Source organism: Nothoprocta perdicaria, unplaced genomic scaffold, assembly GCF_003342845.1.
Source record: "Nothoprocta perdicaria isolate Ctin4 unplaced genomic scaffold, notPer1 scaffold_313, whole genome shotgun sequence".
Taxonomy (NCBI): domain Eukaryota; kingdom Metazoa; phylum Chordata; class Aves; order Tinamiformes; family Tinamidae; genus Nothoprocta; species Nothoprocta perdicaria.
Genome location: NW_020455548.1, coordinates 284,898 through 305,127, shown reverse-complemented (window position 1 = coordinate 305,127; position 20,230 = coordinate 284,898). Strand labels below are relative to the sequence as shown.

Genomic DNA, 20,230 nt, shown 5'->3' with positions numbered 1-20,230 from the left:
AGAACTATCTTGGCTTTTTTTTACTACCAGAAACTTGTAAAACAGAATTGAAACATCCTCTCAGAACACATAATTTTTCATTAGGCTTTAAAACAAGAGAGACCTAGGATCTGAAAAATACAGCTCCCAGAGGGATATGCTTGAATTAAAACTTTCAAATGTTTCAGTGTATGAGAAAAATGTAGGCTAAAAAAAATGGTCACAGTTATTTCCTTGAATTGTCTGGTATTTTATTACTAAATGTGTGTGGAAGAAATGCCTTTTTTTGCCTTCAAGKGGCCAAAATGCCACTTCACTTTCCAGCAGCCCAGTTCAAACTCTACACCGCTCATTAGGACACACTGCCTGCCCTCCTTAGTGCTGACTTCTCTGCCTTTTTTTACATTCCTTCAAATATTACATGTTTTTCTCCCAAATTAACACTTTCATTTGAGCTATACTGCCCTCATCTGTTGCCATCCAGTTAATACAGGTTTTTCAAAGTTTTTACTTAGCAATTTGTTTTTATTGATTTCAGTTCAGTTTTATTGATTTCAGTATATTAATAAACACCTACTATGCCTTTTTTCCCCCCCAGAAAGGAAGCTTTATTTTTATTTTTTCAGAACAGCAATCTGAGTCCCTGAGCTGGGGAAGCCATCAGGTCAGATAAAAAGGAAATCTAGCAAGGCCAGACAATACAGCTCCTCGGTGCTTCTTTCACTGCAGATTTRAATGTTATGATCAGTTCACATGTGCTTTCCCTTTTACTACATCTTCCACATTCAAAGGAAAATACATGCTTATTTCTGAAGAGAACTTGTAAAATAACGCTCCCCTCATCTGCATTGCCAAAACTCCTAAGAAATAACATGCTGAAATGGCTCAAACTTGTACATAACAAAATCAAAAGCTTAATTACCCAAAGGGCTGACCTTGGCAGAAAAGTATCCTCTGGAGCCAGCTCTCAAGTGCCTCACACTCCTCATTCTGGTTTTCTTCAACTTAACTCTGTTGACCTTACTGGACTAATTCTGCAAAAGCAATAAAGGGYCCACACTCACTTTGAAAGCATTCAACACATTTGTTTATATTTAAAATGTTTTAGTATCACTGAACATCTTCAAAATCCACTCAGACACCACCCTGTGCCATATGTTCTAGGTGACCCTGCATGTGCAGGAAGGTCAGACTAGATCATCTCTACAAGTTTCTTCAAAGGTCAAGGATTCTATGATACTATGATTCTCAATCCCAGTCTTTTCAAGCAAATAGGCGAATGAAAACCATTCTGGAGATGGTCTGAAAACACCCTGTATATGGCCATGCAAATCAGATGTGATACCAATCCAAGTTTTGCATTGCACTGGGATGGCTCTTCACAAAGCTTTTCCGGATTCTTCTGCAGCAGCAAGGCCATCAGGGCACCCAAGACCATCAGGTCTGCACCTAAGCTAAGAGCCTAACACTTTGGAGCTGCTACTGCAATTCTTAGCTACAYTCACTCCAAAGTAAATTTGCTTTTGACTTAGAGGCTTAAAAAGCTCCTGTCATCAGAAAGTACATGATGCTTTCCATATTAAATTTAAGATATATTGAAATAATCAAGGTGGACAAGAGGTGAAAAATGGAGATGCTCATACCTTTCACAGAGAAAAATCTCAGTTTCCTACTCTTCCCCCAAATCCTTAAAGGAAAAACTTTCACCTGTAGGAGGACAGGAAAAAAGTTTATCAAAGGCCACAAGTGAATTAGAGTATGGCCTCTGAGGTGAAAGATGACTCCTTTGGGTAACAATTCTTCAGAAGATTGTGTATACATACATTTAGAAAAGGTAAACAGAAAAGTGTTTTTTTCTACACTTACTTCTAGTCCCATTGAGCTGAATCTGTGAAATATTCATGCACTCAACTCCATAAAATGTCATTTTATGGAGCACCTGAAAGGGTCAAAGATAAGTCTTAATATGCAAAGAGATTGCCTCAAGTAGCAATGCTCAAAATATATGTCTGCAGAAGACCGTCCTAAGGCTGCACAAGCTGTGGATTTCAGTCCTTCTCCCCTCCAAGGGGAGAGAGTAAGCCTACTTGAAGGCAGGCCTGGGATAAAATATGAAAAAATATAGAGAAAAGGAACGCAAAACACCCCAAGATGAAAGAAGAACTGYGAAACAGAGGGAAGCTACAATATCATAAAACTGTTCTCTTAATTTTGAAAAGGTTGCTTACCTCTGAAGTCTGAAAAAAGTTTTGGTGAGCAAAGAATCCTCTCCATACAATACGGCCTTCAGCACTGAACACCCCTCCATTCCTCAGTTACTCACAGCCAACTGAAAAGGAACAAGACAGAGTGAGAAATAAATTATTCCTTCAGAGAGAAAACAACTGAATGAGTTGAATTCTGAGTAAATGATCGCACAGCCACAGAATTGCTTTTCCCCTCTCCATTTTCACCTCTCCCATGCAATTCAATAAAAAACGGATTCCTGCTAATCACTCTTTCAGCTGTGAACCAAAAATTAATAGAATTTCAAAACACACCCTGCAAAACCTACAACAAAGACAAATTAAAAGGATAATATCAAGGCTATTTCAGTAMCAGGAACCCCTGACTTTGCGAGTACTACCTTAAGCCCTTCCAGAGAAGCAAGTTCATTTTATGCTCTCAACACTAGAATCGATCAAAACTGACCAAAGYAGGCACATTGAAGACCAAGTATGCATTTCAATAACAAATTCTGAGTATTTGGATTTAACTGTTATTATCATGCCATTACCAAAAGAGGGTTACCTTGCTCAGGCTCCACCATATACTTCTTTAAAAGAAGAAAGTAGAAATGACTTGGATCAACATCATAGAACTGCAGTGTTTTCTTGAATTTGACCTTAGCAATTTACAYAGATGATTTGAAAGCCTGATCATTTTACATGCACTTCTCACTCATCAAAAACATGAGGCAACAATATTAGCTTTTAACTTAGATGCTTTCATATTGCTTCTATTATAATTTCTTTATTCTATAAAACTTTTTGCAAAAAAAAAAAWTTTAATTACTAGAAGTAGTTAGCACCTTCATCCAAAACTCAAGTCCCTGATGGTTATAGCCCAGATAGTTTCAAACTAGAGCCTCAGCTGGCATGCACAATTCCATTGTGTTGCTATACAGCCTTAATTCCCTGAACACAGCATRCTTTTTATGGAGACAGGAATTCATTTTTCCACCTGGCTGGGAAAACTAAATCTTACATTTTCTTGACAGAAACATTGCCAAAATAGAAATAAGTTATTGCAGAGTAACATACTTAAAAGAGTTATTCTGTCCCAAGGATATAACAGGAATTTAGAGGAAGAAGCAGCAGAAAATAAAAAGACATCAGTCCTCTGATAAGACCAAGCCCCAAGTAAMAAATGCACCTGTTACCAGGCCAGGAAATGTTCCCCTGTGCTATCAAGTTCCCTGCAGAAACCAGGGCATTTTGAACAAAACTTGGAAGAGAAATCCAACACTGGACACTTTTTTTTATTGGCTCTCCCTCATGCAAATGATCCACTTCAGAGGAGGGGTCTGTTCCCAAGGCTACAGAGTCCAGCGCAGGGGCCAGTGGCAGGTGGCTCCTAACGGCTCCTGCAGTTAGGAACTTGGTGCACACTCCACACAAAAAGAGCAGAAGCAAATATATGATCAGATCATACCCTTCACAAGCCTCCTTGCAGGAAGCAGTGCCTCAGGACACAGCATCCCCGACAGGGTGATCCTCACCTCATGAACAAACAAACATCAGAGGAGTTTATCAGCTCAAGAAGCCCATCAAGAGCAGCTGAAACCGAAGAAAAACAACTTGTCTCCAGTGTCTGTCAGAGGTAGGTACAAGCCCACATCTGAGAAAAGTTTTTAATGCTTCMTTAATACCTGAGACAAAGCATTAAAGCCTAGCTTGGCTCAAGGAGCAGGACACTACAGGATAACAGCACATGCCTTCTTTGTCAGAAAGCTAACCATGAAATTTCCTTCATCCTTTTTATTTTTGACAAARTTAGGACATATCTCTCCTGTGCTGCCTCATTTTTTCCTAATCAGTACTGCATAAAGACCTTTTTCTGTCTCACAAGCTGCATCTGTGTTTTACTACAGACACACAACCACAATTTAGGTTAAAAAAAATGTAAAAACCAGGGCTCTATTTCCCACTGGCTAATTCTCACCTTTTCTGCCTCAATCTGAARCAATCCCTCTTATACCTCCTTTCCTCCTCTGGCTTTCTTGCTTAGCCTGAGTAGCAATTGTACAGCTTGGTTTAACAACTTAAAAAAACATTATCTTCTTTGGATAAAGAGTTAAGCATTTTACTACTTACCGACAGTTATTTTACCAGACACACATACACATGCATGCAATTTTGCAGTTTTCCCTGAAAACACGAGCATTTTGGGGCGCTTCTTCCCGGGCCAGTACTCCCCGAGAGCCGCAAGGGGGCCCAGGCTGCTGGCGGTTATTTTAAACAGTTGATCAGGGACCGTTGCAGGCGGTAACGGCCGCACCTGAAGCCACCGCCCAAGATGGCGCAGGCGCCTCAGGGGCCGCCCTGCTCCCCACTCCCCTCCCCCCCCCACACACCGGTTTCCCGCCCCTTTTCCCTGTGGAGCCGCTGAAGTAACCGTTGGCGAGAGGACGCTCCTTTTCTTTCGGAAAGCGAAAATAAAGGTGCTATTGGGGGATTTTTAACTCCCGGGTGGAGCAAAAAGCTAATTAAATCGAAGTCATTTACAAGTCACCGACTCTGCGGTCGCTGAATCGATGAAAAAGTACAAGGCACTAAGAAGGCTCAATTTTAGGACGGTGCATAACGCCCCATAACGRCTTACTTCTTCCGTTCCTCTCCCCCACAAAAGAAGAACTCTAACCCCAACTCCAGCCTTACTATGGCTTTTAAGTGAAACATTAACCGACCATTCACCCCTACGAAGGGGGGTAGTAGGCATGAAGCAGTTTTTTTTCAGAAGAAATCACTACTGCTTARAAGAAAATACACTGTACTTGCTRCACCTTATTGAGACGAAATCCGGGTTGTTTCCAACCCRAAGAGRCAGGATGSGTGGTGGAAGGGTTTATAAAGGCTRGGAAGATTGTACCGCAGGTGGGTTGAGTTGTGCCCGCCCCCTCCATGGGGTATTTCTTACCCAGCCGAGGAGGGTTCCAGTTTAATACAGCCATTTTGAGAGGTTTTCTTCATCTCTCGTATTTTTTTTCTTGTCTTGTTGTGATAAAATGCACTAAAAAATGAGGTTTTTGCATGGCAGTATATGAGAATATTGAGAGAGGAGAGTTTTTTCTTATATGCTATCTTTTATGTTGTTTGATTGGTTTAGCCGTTGTGTACTGGTCTTTAGCTCTAATGTTTRAAGGGCAGGAGTCCAGATTAGCTAGCATGAGGCTTACCTTAGTCTATATTGTGTGTATTTCTCTGTATGTTGCTTCTTAAAYGTGTCTGTGAGCAGTAAAATCCATGTGGTTTTTGTGATGTTGATACTCAAAGCCTTTAGGTAAGGTCAAGATAAACAGGTAAAGAGACTAGCTTTGCCTTAATATATCTGAAAATGAATTTCAAGAATATGCTAATATGCTATTTTTCAATGAAGTATTCTTATAGAACTTACAGGACTTCCTAATAATTATGTATGAAAGCATGCTGTTTGTGAAAGTATGCTSTTGTGTTCACTGAAAGTCAATTACTGGAAAAACTTCATAAGTGAGAGTAGCTATAGCACTTCCTCTGGTTTGTGCATTATTGACCTGGGGGGTGGAGKATCAAAATGCCTTTTTTCAGCACAAAAAGTTACCTACCTAAATATTATAGTGCTAACATTTACTATTTTGGGCAGGTGCTGTAACAATGAGCAAGAATATTCAGGAAATAAGGTAGGATACTTATCAGAAATACTGCATCAGTTTTTTATTTTTTCAGCCATTGTGCACAYTGAAAATAGAAGCAAATTCACTGTGAAGGTATAGTTTGTTGTAATAACTTATCAGAAAAAAAAGTAAACATTAGAATTAATATAGGTGCCCAAGAGATTCTAAAGGGAGGGMTGTATTACAATGCTTGTAGTGAGTTATGTTCTGGATTTGCATGTTTTTCATCGACAGTGAAATATATATTTGTTTAACAGCAGAGTAATTTTTTTGTAAAGGTTGGGTCTAATATGGTCCTATACTATTGAAGTTTAAGGGCTCTGTTTTATTTGCTATTATGTTCCACCTTGGGAAAGAGATGCTTGTGAGATGAACTGAATTCTTTTTTCCACTAGAATTGCTATTAAGTTTATTATTATTATTATTGTTTAAGCTAAATTTAACAATTTGGATATGTAGCTGTGTCTGTATTTTTTTTTTGTGGTCTTTTTTTTTTTTTTGCTAAGTGCATTTTGATTGAGTTGGAAAAGTAGTAACTAAAGTAGAAGAATGGGAACATGAACTCTCTAAGCTTTAATCTAGTGATTAATATTGATGGCCTAAATCAAAACTTGTTTTAGTTATTGTCTTGAGATCCTTCATGCTTTTTGGTTTTACTCCACAGTAACTCAATATATTAATCAAAATCCTTTACTTTGCATGTAGCTGATTCCTGTTTCCACAGTTTGCAGGCTGATTTTTCAAGGTGTTTTTCCTTGTATTTTGTATAGCTTTATACCTGAGTGTTTCTCTTCCCTTTGTTTTAATGTGGTATGAAATGAAAATCCAGATTTCTCAGGATGAYGTGAATGAAGTTCAGGGAGACAGCATGACAAGCATGGTATACACACACATGCATATGGTGATCTCCTGTTTAAGGAGAAAAAAATGAGTCACTTCTGAATATAACAGCCCTGCKACTTATGCACAGTAGTTAACTACACCAAGTGACACTGAGCTGCCTGCTGTGTTGATCACATAATCTCCTGGCTTATGTGAACTTCTTTCTTTTTGTAATTTTATATTTCTGTTTCTGTCTCAGTGTTTTTTCTTCATGTATCTTTGTAATTTGTCTCTTTCAACTTGTAGATGATTTGCCAAATCTTGTTMATTTACTCACTTAAGTGGAATTACTTTCTCTTTAGTTAAGAAAMATCTCTTTTGCATTTGTTATCTTTTCCTTAATTCCCAGTGGCACAAAATGTATTTTCTAGGTTTATAAATGATTCCGTATATATTGTATAGACTTCAAATTATTATTACTTGAGAAATCCTTGCCCAATTTCAGCAGTCAATAAGTCTGTGAAGGGATTCATGTCCCTCCMAAGGATTATGATCATTGCTTGTAAATTGTTGTTATTCACAACAATTTTTTGTCAGTTTTCATTCCAAGTACTCAGAATTAAGTACAACYTTTGAACTTSATTATTTTTCCTTGTTACCTTTAGTGTCCTGTGAGTTACCTTTCCAAGGGAATTAAAATTATTTTGTATTTGTATATAAAGTTTGTACGAGTACAAATTCAGCTTGATGGTTTTAATAATCCAAAGTGTTCTTGCTTCAGTCAGTCAGCAGTGGATCCAGTGTCTATGACGACCCCTTTTTTTCACACAGCTTGCTGTTAAAATTTGCAGCCATCCTCCTCTGAGTCTTGTGGGTGTGATTTTTACCTCTGCTAAAATAAAAAAAAGTTACTTACTCCTCTGACATTTTGGGGGTCTTGCATTGCCTTTTAAACCAGGAACATCATTTAAGCATATGATTTGGCAAGCCCTAAAAGGGGAATGTGAATTAAATATTTGTAATGGGTTATCTCTCATTTTGAGATTGAGACAACCATTAATGCAAACTTAATGTTTACAAGGTGCATAAATACTGCTCTTTCAGACAGAGGAATGAGCARAGGATCTTTACTCTTTTCCATACTTGCTTACTGCAGGTTTTTGAGAGAAATAGTCCCTTTGGCAGCTGCTTTGAAGTCCCAAGAGAAAGGAGGGTTCTTAAATTCCCATCATGAGTCAAATGCTACTGAGAAAGTAATCATTAAACAGGAAAACTTCAGTTACAAGAAAAAAAGACTATTTTATCTGTTCCAAAAAATAATTATGAAGATTTTTTCTCCTCTATCCTCTTGTTTGCATCTCATCATTTTACAAAATGCTAGAACTGTGTAGGGAATGAACTGATGCTTAATCAATTTCAAGAAAAAAAGAATTAAGCTGTACTGATTTACTTTGGGAAATGAGGTTTTACCTAAAAAAACATTTATTGAATGGTACRAATTTTCTGAGGTGTTCCAAAGCCTGAAAATGACTGTTTCTCGGTTCTAAGAGTTTGTTTGCAAAGGGGTTAGGGATCCGAACAGTTGCTGAATGTTGCAGATCAAGTTTTGTGTCAGTAAAGTGAGAATGTACTGGCTGGTTGAGAGAAAAATACGGCTATAGAAGAAAATATGTTTTTGTAATATAAAACCATTTATTTTTTAGATGAAGTACTATTGTTGGGGCCTCTGTTAGGTGTGCTAATGGCAGAAATGTGTAGTTATCAACTGCTGCAACTTGACTGCAGTCAACTGCTCTGTCACTGTATTGCTAAATGTAAGTGTAAATCAATAGAACAGAAAAGCATCAACCAATTCTGCAGGTACCACTTGAGACGTAATGTTCTTGTGTATACTTCTGTATTTAGACCTACTGTTGCAATAAATGCTTTTATGTACCATTTTGCAGGGAGGCCCCAGAAAGACAAACGAAAGATGTGAAACTCGAGGAAGAATCTGTCAGGTTCTCAGTGGAATCTCTCACACATTCTCTTAATCGTGAGGAGACTTTACCAAGGGGCAACATGCCTAGCATGGGTAAGTACTAAGCAGATTTCAGAGAGGTTTAGGACTAAATCGTTGTTAATATTCCAGGCTATTACATTTTTAAAGATGGCTAAAAAGTTACTATTTCACATGAGAGTTGAAACATTGGTAGCTAGTTGCTTCCCRGTCTTGTGAAAACATTTTGACTTTTGAACAGTGGAAAAGGATGTTTTTGCAAAGATATAACAAAACATAGCCATTGATGGTGACTGCAGAGGGTTYTATACAAAAGTATTGTKCTTGACTTAATTTCATATGTATACWGGATCCCAGGAAAAACATCAGACAGGTTGCCAGACCAACAGTCTKACCAGCCAGCMAGGTGTCAGGGGAATGCAGCAAGGCCTTAGCTGTGCCAGCCACTGCTTGTGGTTGTGCTCCACACCCAGTGTGGTGTGTATCAGAAGGCAAGAATGTGCCTGACAGAAATTGCCTGAGCTTCTGGTCCTTAGGAAAGATGGTCCWTCTCTATGTAGAGGCAGATGGAGAGACATCAGTGCTCAGTGGCACTAATAGCCAGTTCAGGAAGAGATGACTGTTCTTCTGCGATGACCCCATTTCAACATGTATTTTTTCTGCTTTTCAGGTGCTGTTAGCCCTTTGCTCAGCAACCCAAACACTTTAGCTTCTTCTGTTTTCAGCACAGCAATGGAAACCTCAGCCTCTTCTGATACTGCTAGCAGCCACCCCAGAARTGTTTTCTATTCAAAATATGAGAAGGACATTGATTCCATGAAAAAAAACATAGGTTATTCTGGCAAAAAACACGTAGAGAATACCCAGGAAGAATACTCTCAGAAAGTCAGAGATCTACAGAGGTGGCTCAGTGAAGTAAGTTGCAAATTTGCCTAAGYACAGCTGAGCTTTTGTCATTGGTGTAATTGCTAGGTCTATGAACAGTTTGACTAATAGTACTTKCAACAGCCTCTTGGCTGTTGTATGTTCTACTTGGCTATTGTGRTTTTTAAGTACTATGTGGCAGACAGAAGAGTTGATAGGTAGTAGTGTTGTCACAGCCCCTCCACTGATGTCCCAAACATACTTGATTCAAACCTGTGCAGCTTGGGTAGCTAGTTAACCAAGAAATATTTTAAAAAGACCTGTTAATATCTGGAGTGTAGTTAGCCACTTTTGGTTTGGTTGATTTGACTTTTTTCTTTCCAGACCACAGAGCTACATGAGCAACAAAAAATCAGTTTAAAACAGACCATTTCTTATTTGCAAACAAAACTATTGGAAGTGCAGCTGGAAAGAGATACACTTGAGGATATGAGGTACCAATGTCAAGCCAACTGTACATTATGTGGAGCTTAGATGTGGGTGTTGAGGGGCAGACCAGATTTCCTAATGTGGGACTTGGCGTCAGGAGTAAAGATGATGAGATTATGGCRTCTTGGCTTAAAAAGCAGCTTATTAAATTGTCAAAATATTATTCTATTAAATCTTAATAAATTTATATTAAACTATTAACAATAATGCTACTCTTATTTGGAATAAAAATCTTGTTGAGTCCTATTTTTTAAAGTATTTCTTCACTTCGAAAATTCAGGCAAAGGGAGTCCCACAGCCAAGAGAGCATAAAAATGCAGCTTAAAACTACCATTCAGGAGCTAGAAACAGCCAATTGCCTGCAGGAGGAGATGCTGAGGGAGGCTGACAGCCAAAGAGAGCATCTCAAAAAGATGGTCCGTGACCATGAGGAAGTCCTCATGGAACTGCGTGGCATCCTCATGGACTACAAAGGCAGCCCAAGCAAGAAAGCCTTGCAGGAGCAAGAGCAGGAGAACACTGCCAGCTTCCACATCCACAATCTGAGCACAGCCTTTACGGAGGTCCTAAGGGATTTAGACTCAGAGGTGGTGTACCTCAAAGAAAAGGTTGTTCGGGTATGTGGAGCGTATGCTACTTATTTTTCTGCAATATTTTGTTATACAGAAACATGTATTTTGCAAAACTCCATGAGCTCGCATTTCCAYTGAAGAAAACAAAGTATTCATGTTTATTCACAAAATAGAGGTTAGCTGAAGTTTYCCCCTATAGAAATGATTATTGTGACAAACAAATGACAGAGCTAAGGTATACAATCTTTTTTTTCCAGACAACTCTTGCATTATTGTCCAGAAGTATTGTCCAGAGGATAACTTAGTCTTGGATTTTTAATGTGTAATAAATATTGTTTGCTTGAGAAGCCYGGTACTTTAATCGAGAGTGGCTGTTCATTCCCCCAAAAATCTATACCCTCAGTGGACATACTTGATCTGTATTACATGATTACTTAAAAGCTTTATGCAAAATCAAATCCACGCCAGGCATAAAGARGAAAAATATGCTCTTAGAGTTAATAAGGCAAATGCTGGCATGTTAGGCTTGTGCTCTGTCCTAGCTGCATCTGCATTAATGATGGGAATTCAACATTTGCAAATTTTTGTTGTATAACGCAGAAGGAATAGCTATGTTCTTGCTTTGCAAGCTCCTGTTTAAACTGTTTTGTTCAGGGCTTAGTGTTATATTTTTGTAATAGGTGGAGGAAGAGTTGGAATCACTGAAAAAAGACTCTCAGACCAAAACAGATCTTCTGCTTCAGCAGCATCAAAATAGGTACCTCTTCTCCATTTATTTATTTGTTAAAGCAATGATTCTGACTTTTTAGTTGTGGTAAGTTGTGCAGTGGTGAGGCTATGCAGTCCCTGTTTGGGGGCTCTTGATTATTCTGATGTTGAGTGTTTATTTGCCCATGATGCTGGTATTCTTTTCCTTCCATGCYGACAATTTCTAGTAATAATTATTTCCCAAAAGGAAATATTTACCAAGAATCTAGACAAAAAAGGTACCAGCATATTGTACTGGATTTTTTCCCAAGTGGATGTAGCACATGCATGTTATTCGCTGAACAAAGCATCAAGATCATCTTGACTGATGGCAGTGTCATTTAAGGCATTACAGTTTTCAGTCATAGCTCAGGGCTTGACTGGACACTTTAACCAGGGTCAGGCCTCTTCTGCCTCCTATTTTACAGTTAGAGCACTTGGTCATCTGCATTGGGAAGGCCGTGCTCATTAGGTTTGACCTTCTCTGCCTGATGTGTTTTTGTCATGAATATTGGTATACCTCACTTTATTCGAATGCGGAGGCACTTTTGCTCAGTGAGATGGTTGGAATTTATTTTGAGAGTATCTCCATTATTAAATGATACAGAATGAAGGTAATTGCAGAAGTTAATACTTGATATTATATATCTAAATATATAAAAAYATAACTCATGTTTTCTTCTTAAAACAGGATTGAGCAGCTAGTAAGTGAACATGAACAGGAGGTGGCAGCACTAACTGAAAAAGCTAACAGTGCGCACAGCCATGCAAATAGTATCCAAAGCCAGATGGAGATCATTCAGTATGTTTCTTCATAGAAAATGTTAAGAAAGTATAAAACATGTTAAGAGTAACCTTAAATTGAGAGGAAGTTTACACTGCTAGTATATTCTGCCCCTATTGGTTTGTTAGGGTCTTTGTTTAGGAGTTAAGTAGTTCTTAGATAAACTGTGAATTGGAGTACAGAAACGAACAAAAAAACTATGCTAAATTAGTGAGATGGAAAACATTCATCCTTTAAGCAAACTMTGAGAATCAGGCTTATGAACTAGTTCTTTTTGCCTCCTGTAGTTAAGCAGAGTAAGTSGAGTCAGTTGAGGTTCAGACCTGTTTTGAGCCCTTGACATTATTTTGTTGGGGCATCTCCATTGTGAGCAGTTTCTGCAGTGCGTGCAGCCATCCTCCATTCAGGAGGCAGCACTTGAAGGATCATATCAGCACAAAGCTTGAAATGCTCCTTCTGAAAGAGTTAAAATAGGAAATCATTTCAAAGCCACTTGTCTTGCTGCTTAACCTTTTTCTTTTTTGTGTGTGTGTATAAAAGAATATTTTACTGTTGTGCAGGGTATCCTGCTGGAGCATACTCGAAGAAATATTTGGAACTGTGATTTTTCATACAAAGTCACTCTGTATTTTGAAAAAAACTAAGAGGAATGCTAAGATTGGTTTTTGTCAAAACACATTTTTTCAGCACATAAATACATTTATCCATTTTAGCAATTTTGATGAAAACTACGTGCTAACTTTTAGCTGCCTTACAAAGTTGCTTTTGAATTCCTCAAGCAGAACTGCAACAATGAGTTTAAGTTCTTAATCATAACTTGAGGGCTGTGGTTGTGGGTGCTATGAGGGTCCCCATATTGTARGGTGATCTTTGCCTTGTAAGTGTTTCACATAATCAGATACAAGAAATATTTCCAGCAATATAAGCAGAAAAAYGGACCAGAATGGGTAAAGAATTTTGCTTTTTGCATACATATACAAATAGTAATGAATGGTAATTATAAAGGGTGAATTCAATGTGGGGMAATGTGACTATTTTGGTACTGCTGACATAGCTGATAACTGAGTGTGAATAAAACAGCATAGTAATTCTTAGCAGCCAATTAAAGTCTTGGAAATGGCTGATTCATTTGCCAGTTAAAAGACAAGATTGTGTTGAAATATTACAAATGTAAGATGGGATTTGGAGATCAATATGTATTATTTCTGGCATGTATAGGTGAGACTGAATCACTGATAGCAAGAYGCTACTCATTTCTGTTTGCACAGTAGCTGAGGTGCATTTGAAACCAGCTTTATTGACTTGATAAATGAGTCATCAGCACTAAGGCTATGTAGGTTTATGTGRGAACTCTGACCAAGTCTGTTCAATAAAAGGATATTTTTATCACATTTATAAAAACATTCTTCAGTGTTAGTCTAAGAAGAACCAGAAATATTTCAAATTTCTATTTCTCACGTGTTTTTAATATTTTAATTGAAATTATTTCTAAGGGAACAGACAAGAAGCCGAAATTCAATGCATGCACATCAAGTTAGTCAGCTGGAATCCACTGTTTCTCAGCTGCGTTCTGAATTACGCGAAGCTAAGAGGACGTACGAGCACAAGGTGCGTACGGATAATTGTGTTAGGATTAGCACTAGCTAAACTGGGTGTGTGCATGTAAAGTATTCTGGATAGATGAGGAAACGCTTTGGTATGGCTTCACTTCAGAAAAATGAGGTGGATTGAAAGGTAAGCTGTATTATCCCAAACTCGATAAAATTGTGTTCCTAAGAATAAAGTTCCTCTAGTGKGAAATGGTTCTACAGTGTGCATTGAATGCCTGTTATAATGCAGGCAAATTTGTCTTTGGGGAACACATTAAAAGACAGWTTCTGTATTATCAGTGTCACGTAGTAGACATAGTTCTACTCAGCCACTGAAGAATATATGGACAAAAAGCTGTCAGGTGATAAAAAGAGCTTCATTTAAATTGTAGTGGCAAGAACAAGTCCCTGATAACTGTGTTCTTAAGTGCAAAGCCGTGAGAGCATAGAGCTTAGAGAAGTTTTGGAGAYGCTTTCAAATACCCGGAGATGCACTACTGTTTTCACTTTGTTAAAACCTAATGTGTTGAAATCCATAGTGTATTTTTAATAGTTGGATACAATAACAGACAGAGCAGACAGGCTGGTGAGGATCTGTATACTTGTTTTTTTTTTACTATTCTATTAGAAAGCACTCTGAAATTACTTTTTTCTGCCATAGTCCGCCATGAAGATGAAGATATTTTTTCTGGGTAATATGGCATGGAATTTCTGCAGTGAGATGGAGGGAACTTGATACAGTCCCATCAGAGAATCTTTGGCTTTATTGGGAATTTATTATTATAAATATATTTATTTTGATTCCATGGAAACAGCAAGACAATTGCAAGATTGATTTCAGAATACTTAACTTCTTCAAAGCAAAACAACCTTGTTGAGGCCTCTCCTAGAAGATGGGAAATCTGCTCAGATAGAAATTATTACCAGTTCTGGTAGTTGAGCTGACTTGTGCGTAATGYTTAACGGATCCAAATACAGTTTAGATGGGGAAGCATAAGCATTTAGGAAACCCTCTACTTGCTGTTGGAAAGTTCAGGCCATGATCTGATGACATGGACAGAGCTGATGTTTTCCAATCTAAAAACATTTGGGAATGGAGTGGCAGGGATGAGAGAGACAAATTGTGTTCATTCTTGAACAGCATTGCTTTTTTTCACATCCAAATACTTTTCACATCCAAATACCTTTACCAATTTCATTGATTCACACATATCCAAAAAGCAAAATATTTATTTCCACTATCAATATCTGCTATATTTCATTCTCAGGCAAATGTTGTGCTTCTCATGTTGATCTGTTTACCTAATGTCTTTGACATGAGATGGGCAGTCCATTGCATAAGAAGAGATTACATAGGTCATTTTAAATGTAGTGTATATTTCTGACATGTCTACCTTTTCACAATGTTTAGCACGTGACACATGGAAAATTGACAGATACAGAATTAAAGGTTTTATTTGACAGTATACTAGCTCCAAGAAAGCTTGGTTTCATGTGCCTATAAAAATATATTAATTGGTCCATTGATATAGTTTTTTCCAAGTAGGAGGTACAGTATACTGAATTACTGTGCTAAATTTGAGTAAGAGATAAGTTCACAGGTGACAAATTTCATGTAGGGCTACTCTGAGATGATTACCTAGGAGGAGGGGAGAGAATGTACAGGAAGCTTTTGCAATTGGATTTCTATTACAACAGGGGTTTCTCCACAGCTGTTYTGGTTGGAAACATAAAGTTACCAACTTTATTACAAAGTAAAAGTTTCAGGCGAATTGGTGAAAATTAAAAGTCACTGTCAGCTGTGGATATCAAATACTTCAGCAGTCAGGAAATCTGGTATTTAATTGTCAATGTAAATATTGAATGCTTATTTACAGTTCTGTTTGGTTAGGCAGTAGCAGTATGTTTCTCTTTTCTTAGAAAAGAATGTAAACAGGCCTACCATCTCATACATGTCTCCTAAAATGYCTCTGGCACAAGTTGCAGAGGAGGAAAAGGGAAAAAAAGAGATTTACTACTTCTGCCCCATGCCAAAGAAACTMTCCTGAAGAAGTAGAAATGAAATGTACATGTTTTGGTGCTAACTTGAACAGATTGCAGATCTTAAAATGATTATTAGGCTAGTACTAGAAGAGCAGGTTATTTAGTGTGTTTTTTCTTAAGAGCTCCATATAAGTTGCAGCTTGCTTATACAAGATGAGGAATTTTAGATGATGTTTAGGTCAGAGTAGAATCCTACTTATACTCGTGGACCTGAGTTCATTCTGCAAAGAAACTCAGTTTAATCACTGCAATAAGAAAACCTAATTTTCACTATCTATGGAASAGCTAGAAATGGTCTAGAAGAAGACCTATTGTTCATGTAGAGCAAGTGAGAATAATTGCCTTGAAGTTGAGTTGCTTTTTGTGCTTTTATTTTAGGTAGAAGAYCTTGAAAAGCAGTTGCACCTAGCTCGTTCTGAGATGGCAGAGGCTCAGACACAACGAGATCAATATAGCCAAGAATCTGGAAATCTGGATGACCAGCTTCATCAGCTGTTGGTAAGAAGAAATGACAATATTTAAAGAAATTGTGCATTGCTTGTTTTAGGAATAGGACAGCCGAGTTAGAATTATGTTTGAGACTCACCTTTTGTTATAACTTTGAATTACTTGTTAGGAAGGTATTCCCAAGAACCTTTCTACTCACTAGAAAAGGCAAATGATCACAATAAGCTTTTTGGTCAGAGGTTCAAAACACTTGAAAGTAWGCAAATCATATTGATTATTTCAGACACCTTTAATCCCACAGTGTAGACCGCCTTAAGCAAACTTAGTCCTTTTATACCTATTTTGTWAGACATATCAAGATGTCCTTAGCCGTTTTAAGCACTGACAAATTATGTTATTATCTTATTATGTTATGTTTAWTAAATGTGCAGTAGTAAAATTTTGTCAAGTTCAGTTGGTTTTGTCACTGCTAGCTCCATGCATTAAAGTCACCCTTCCTATCCTTTASTAAAGATTATGCTTTAAGGACTGAATTTTGGTAGATTAGTTTGTGTGGTTCATTAGGTCCGTTTACTTGGTTAGTATCATGGTGTTCTGAAAGAGAGGCTGAGATTATTTCATTCACCATGGTATGCTTATAGTAAGAAATATCTCAAGTCAGTCTTTTCCTATAGATTTCCTATAGAGCTACACATAGCTGAAGGGAAGCATAGACTCTGAATAATGGTTGTCAGATTGAAAGCTATGAATTGCAATTTTAGATTGCAWTTATTTCTAGGCCTTCACTTAGTATTTTTGTTACCTGAGCTTTTTAGTTTGTTCTTCAGTCAGCTCTAATCATGTATGTATAGTCTAAACTRTATTTTGATATAACATCAAAAGTTATTTATAGCAGAAATATCTATTCAGAGTTCWATTCAATTCATTTTTTTAAATTAGAAACTCTGAAATATGCATGTCAGTTTCTTAACTTGATTTACCTTTCTAATTATAAATTATAATTTTAATCATGTACTATTGTTATGATCTTTGAGACAGATAAGATCTAAGGTCTGGAAAACTTGTCACAAATTATTATGTGAAATCAAACAAGAAAGGAATAATTCTTAATAGTGCTAAATGAGGAATATTTATCTGAGAAGCTTTCCATGGCATAGTTATAGTGGGTTTTTTCCTTTAAAGTTGGCACAATATCATCCCTTTTTATTTTGCTGCTTATACTGATTTGGRCAATGTAGATGACATCAAAGACTTCCGTGTGGCTATGCTATTTGCTTCAGTATAATTATAGTAGCAGTATTTAAAGCACAAAGTTGAAAGCTGCTGCTTTGTTGTAAGGATGTAAGTGTAGGAGGTGTAAAACAAGCTCAGTCAATACTTCTGTCTTGTTATGTTTAAATCCATGCAATAATTCCTGTTCAGATATGCAACTGTGTAATTGAATGTTGCTAGTATTAAGKAAAAGAACAAAATATATATGACTAAGAGTGAGATCACTGTAATTTCTCGTAGTCTGAACTGCATAAAAAAGAGATAGAACTAAATCTAGAAAAAGAGCAGAACAAGAGATTTTGGGATCGGGACAGAGACAGCAGCATCACTATTGACCATCTAAAGAGAGAACTGGACACCAAGAACATGGAATTGAAGCACGTGGAAAACACAGTGAAGGCRATGAGGATTGAATGTCAGGAACAAATGGAGTGCCAGGTTGGTGAGCTACTGCATGTCKGTGTCCTGGAGAGGAAGTGGCATGAGAGGGACTGTAGCTCAGAGCTGCTACAACTCAGGTTTTGGTGACTGCGCTTTTGGAGCTCAAGTGTCAAAGTTTTCCAATCAAATATTTGAACGCATGACAGTCATATTGTGCATCTTTTCTCTGGTAATCTATGTATTCTTGCCTTGTTCCATGTTGACTGTTGTTATAGTAGAAGCATGATTTTTCTATGTATAATCAGTGGCATAAGATTCATGAGAAAATGAATACTTGATATATGATTTTGTTTTTTATAAAAGTTTTGTGCTGCCAGAAGTAGCAGAAGTGTTCCAGGCATTATTTCCAGTAGTGAGCACTTCTGTAAGAATGAGTAAACTCAAGACCTTCATTCTTTCTTGCCCGGCTTGATGCGGTGCTTAGTAAGACTATCATGGTATGCATATTTATAACCCAGATTCTAAGCTAAAGGCAATTCTTGACTAGGAAGAACTACTACTGACAAAATAGACGCCTAGACACCAAACCACATTTCAAACACTGAGGTTTCTGCAGGATTTCAGCTGTTCAAAGATAAGCTATGTTTAAGTAACCACTGGCAGTTCTACTAGCTCCTTGGCATTCTGAGGAAAAATCAAGTAAACCACTGGCCTTGTGCTGCTTTGCATCTTCTACAGTTCTCCAAGCCATTATTTTTACCTTCAGTCCTCCTCCTATGTTCATTCTTTCCTACTGCTTCCAGTCTGTGCTGTTAGCAAATCCTGACAACACAACACTCATAAATGGTGATGCTCCATGTGCATTTTTTGGCCTCAGTAATAAAATCATTGCTAATTTGAAAAATCTGTGTATGGGATTAATTTATGATGCAGTCAGAGTTTTAATAAAGATTTTTACCCCAAACTCCTTTAAAAGCTGTACAGTGCAAACATGTTTTTTCACGTTACTCTAATTTTTGATTTTCTATTTTCAATTCATATATATTTTGCAACAAAGAGTTAAATAAGCAGGGAGAGGAGGGAGGAAACAAAAAGAACCATTTGGTCATTTTACACGTGCCTATGCCAGAATAATTTTCTTGTGAGACTGTTAAATATTTAAGACCAAGAAGAGAAAATAGGGAGGACAAAGGAAATTCTGAAAATAGAAATAAACTTTTTTAGTTAATATTTCATTGCTTTTGTTTAGATGGCTGCCATTAAGGAAAAAAATGAAAGCATTGAAAGAATCTCTTCCCTGACTGTCCAACTGGACTCAACCAAAGAGATGCTCCGTAAAGTTAGGGAAGATCTTAAAGTCAAGCAGATGAATTTGGAGGTGGCTGAGAGAACAGTATCAAATCTGACAACTTGCCTGCAGGAGAAAGAGAGTGCCATTGATGTTACCAATAAGGAAATCAAGAAGCTACGTGCCCAAGTTAGCAGTAGGACGCAGGAGCTTCAGCAGCTGAAGAATGAAGGAGACCGTTTGCAGAGCGTGCAGTCTGAGTGTGACACGCTGAGACTGCAGGTGGTAGAAAAAGAAAGGATTATTGGGATCTTGCAAAAGCAAATTGATAATATGACCCAGATGGTGGGCCAGCACAGTCGAGCTGCTGGAGCGATGGAAGTGGAGAAGTCCCAGCTTATTAAAGAAATCAATGAATGGAAGATGGAAGCACAAGAAATTAAGGTCTGGAAATACTGTTGTATTAATGTTACTTGAAGGCTGTTCTATTGTTTAAGTTCATATACCAGCGCTGTCTGGTTTTCAAGCAGCTCAGACAATGTATCTTGAATGCTAATCATGTGAAAAGAATTGATAGAACGATACTGGTCCATGAACTATCCAAAAAAGGTGATAATGATTCTCAAATTGTATCTGGCAAGGTAAAATGGGCTCTAAAGCCAGTTCAGATTCCATTATACCCTTTTTGTCTGGATTAACAAATAAGTAATTTCTGTTCTACTCTTCTTGCTTATTCCAAGTTATTCTCTGACACAAGACTTAAAATAATGTCTGCACATTTTCATTGCAATATTTTGTTTTTTTACATACATCCACTTCTTCCTTGCATAAATAGATTGTAAAGGAGGAAAAAGAAGCCAGAATACTTGATTTGGAGGCCAGGCTGAGCGAGCTGGAATTGGAAAAGGTTAAGCTGGTGAACACATGCACTGAAAGGCTCCACACAGTTAAGGATATGAAACTGGAAAAAGAGCAGCTAATGAAGGAGCTGAAAGCCAGTCGTGGTGAGCTAGCTGGCCTTACAGGTAGGTAGCCTCAGCTCA

The 20,230-nt window shown here is 37.6% G+C and overlaps 1 protein-coding gene and 1 long non-coding RNA gene across 3 annotated transcripts in view; one reads left to right on the top strand and one right to left on the bottom strand.

Moving 5' to 3' along the window:
- Window positions 1-920: 920 nt before the first annotated feature.
- On the bottom strand, window positions 921-4,972 carry LOC112950255. Its single transcript, XR_003249990.1, has 4 exons — window positions 4,843-4,972; window positions 2,208-2,308; window positions 1,623-1,686; window positions 921-1,013 (listed from the first exon to the last, which is right to left on the bottom strand). It is a non-coding gene; the product is annotated as an uncharacterized LOC112950255 (long non-coding RNA).
- Window positions 3,796-20,230, top strand: part of CCDC158 (coiled-coil domain containing 158) — a 29,024-nt gene continuing 12,589 nt past the window's right edge. Inside the window, exons 1-13 of one of the 2 annotated variants that reach the window (XM_026042742.1) lie at window positions 3,796-3,840; window positions 5,860-5,896; window positions 8,659-8,786; window positions 9,382-9,626; window positions 9,960-10,069; window positions 10,345-10,681; window positions 11,317-11,393; window positions 12,075-12,185; window positions 13,661-13,775; window positions 16,178-16,297; window positions 17,759-17,956; window positions 19,149-19,631; window positions 20,023-20,212. In XM_026042742.1, the coding sequence (XP_025898527.1) occupies window positions 5,871-5,896; window positions 8,659-8,786; window positions 9,382-9,626; window positions 9,960-10,069; window positions 10,345-10,681; window positions 11,317-11,393; window positions 12,075-12,185; window positions 13,661-13,775; window positions 16,178-16,297; window positions 17,759-17,956; window positions 19,149-19,631; window positions 20,023-20,212 (2,140 nt within the window). In that variant the 5' untranslated portion in view covers window positions 3,796-3,840; window positions 5,860-5,870. Of the gene's footprint in view, window positions 3,841-4,666; window positions 4,682-5,859; window positions 5,897-8,658; window positions 8,787-9,381; window positions 9,627-9,959; window positions 10,070-10,344; window positions 10,682-11,316; window positions 11,394-12,074; window positions 12,186-13,660; window positions 13,776-16,177; window positions 16,298-17,758; window positions 17,957-19,148; window positions 19,632-20,022; window positions 20,213-20,230 lie in introns of those variants that run through there. The other variant, XM_026042743.1, reaches the window with a different exon arrangement.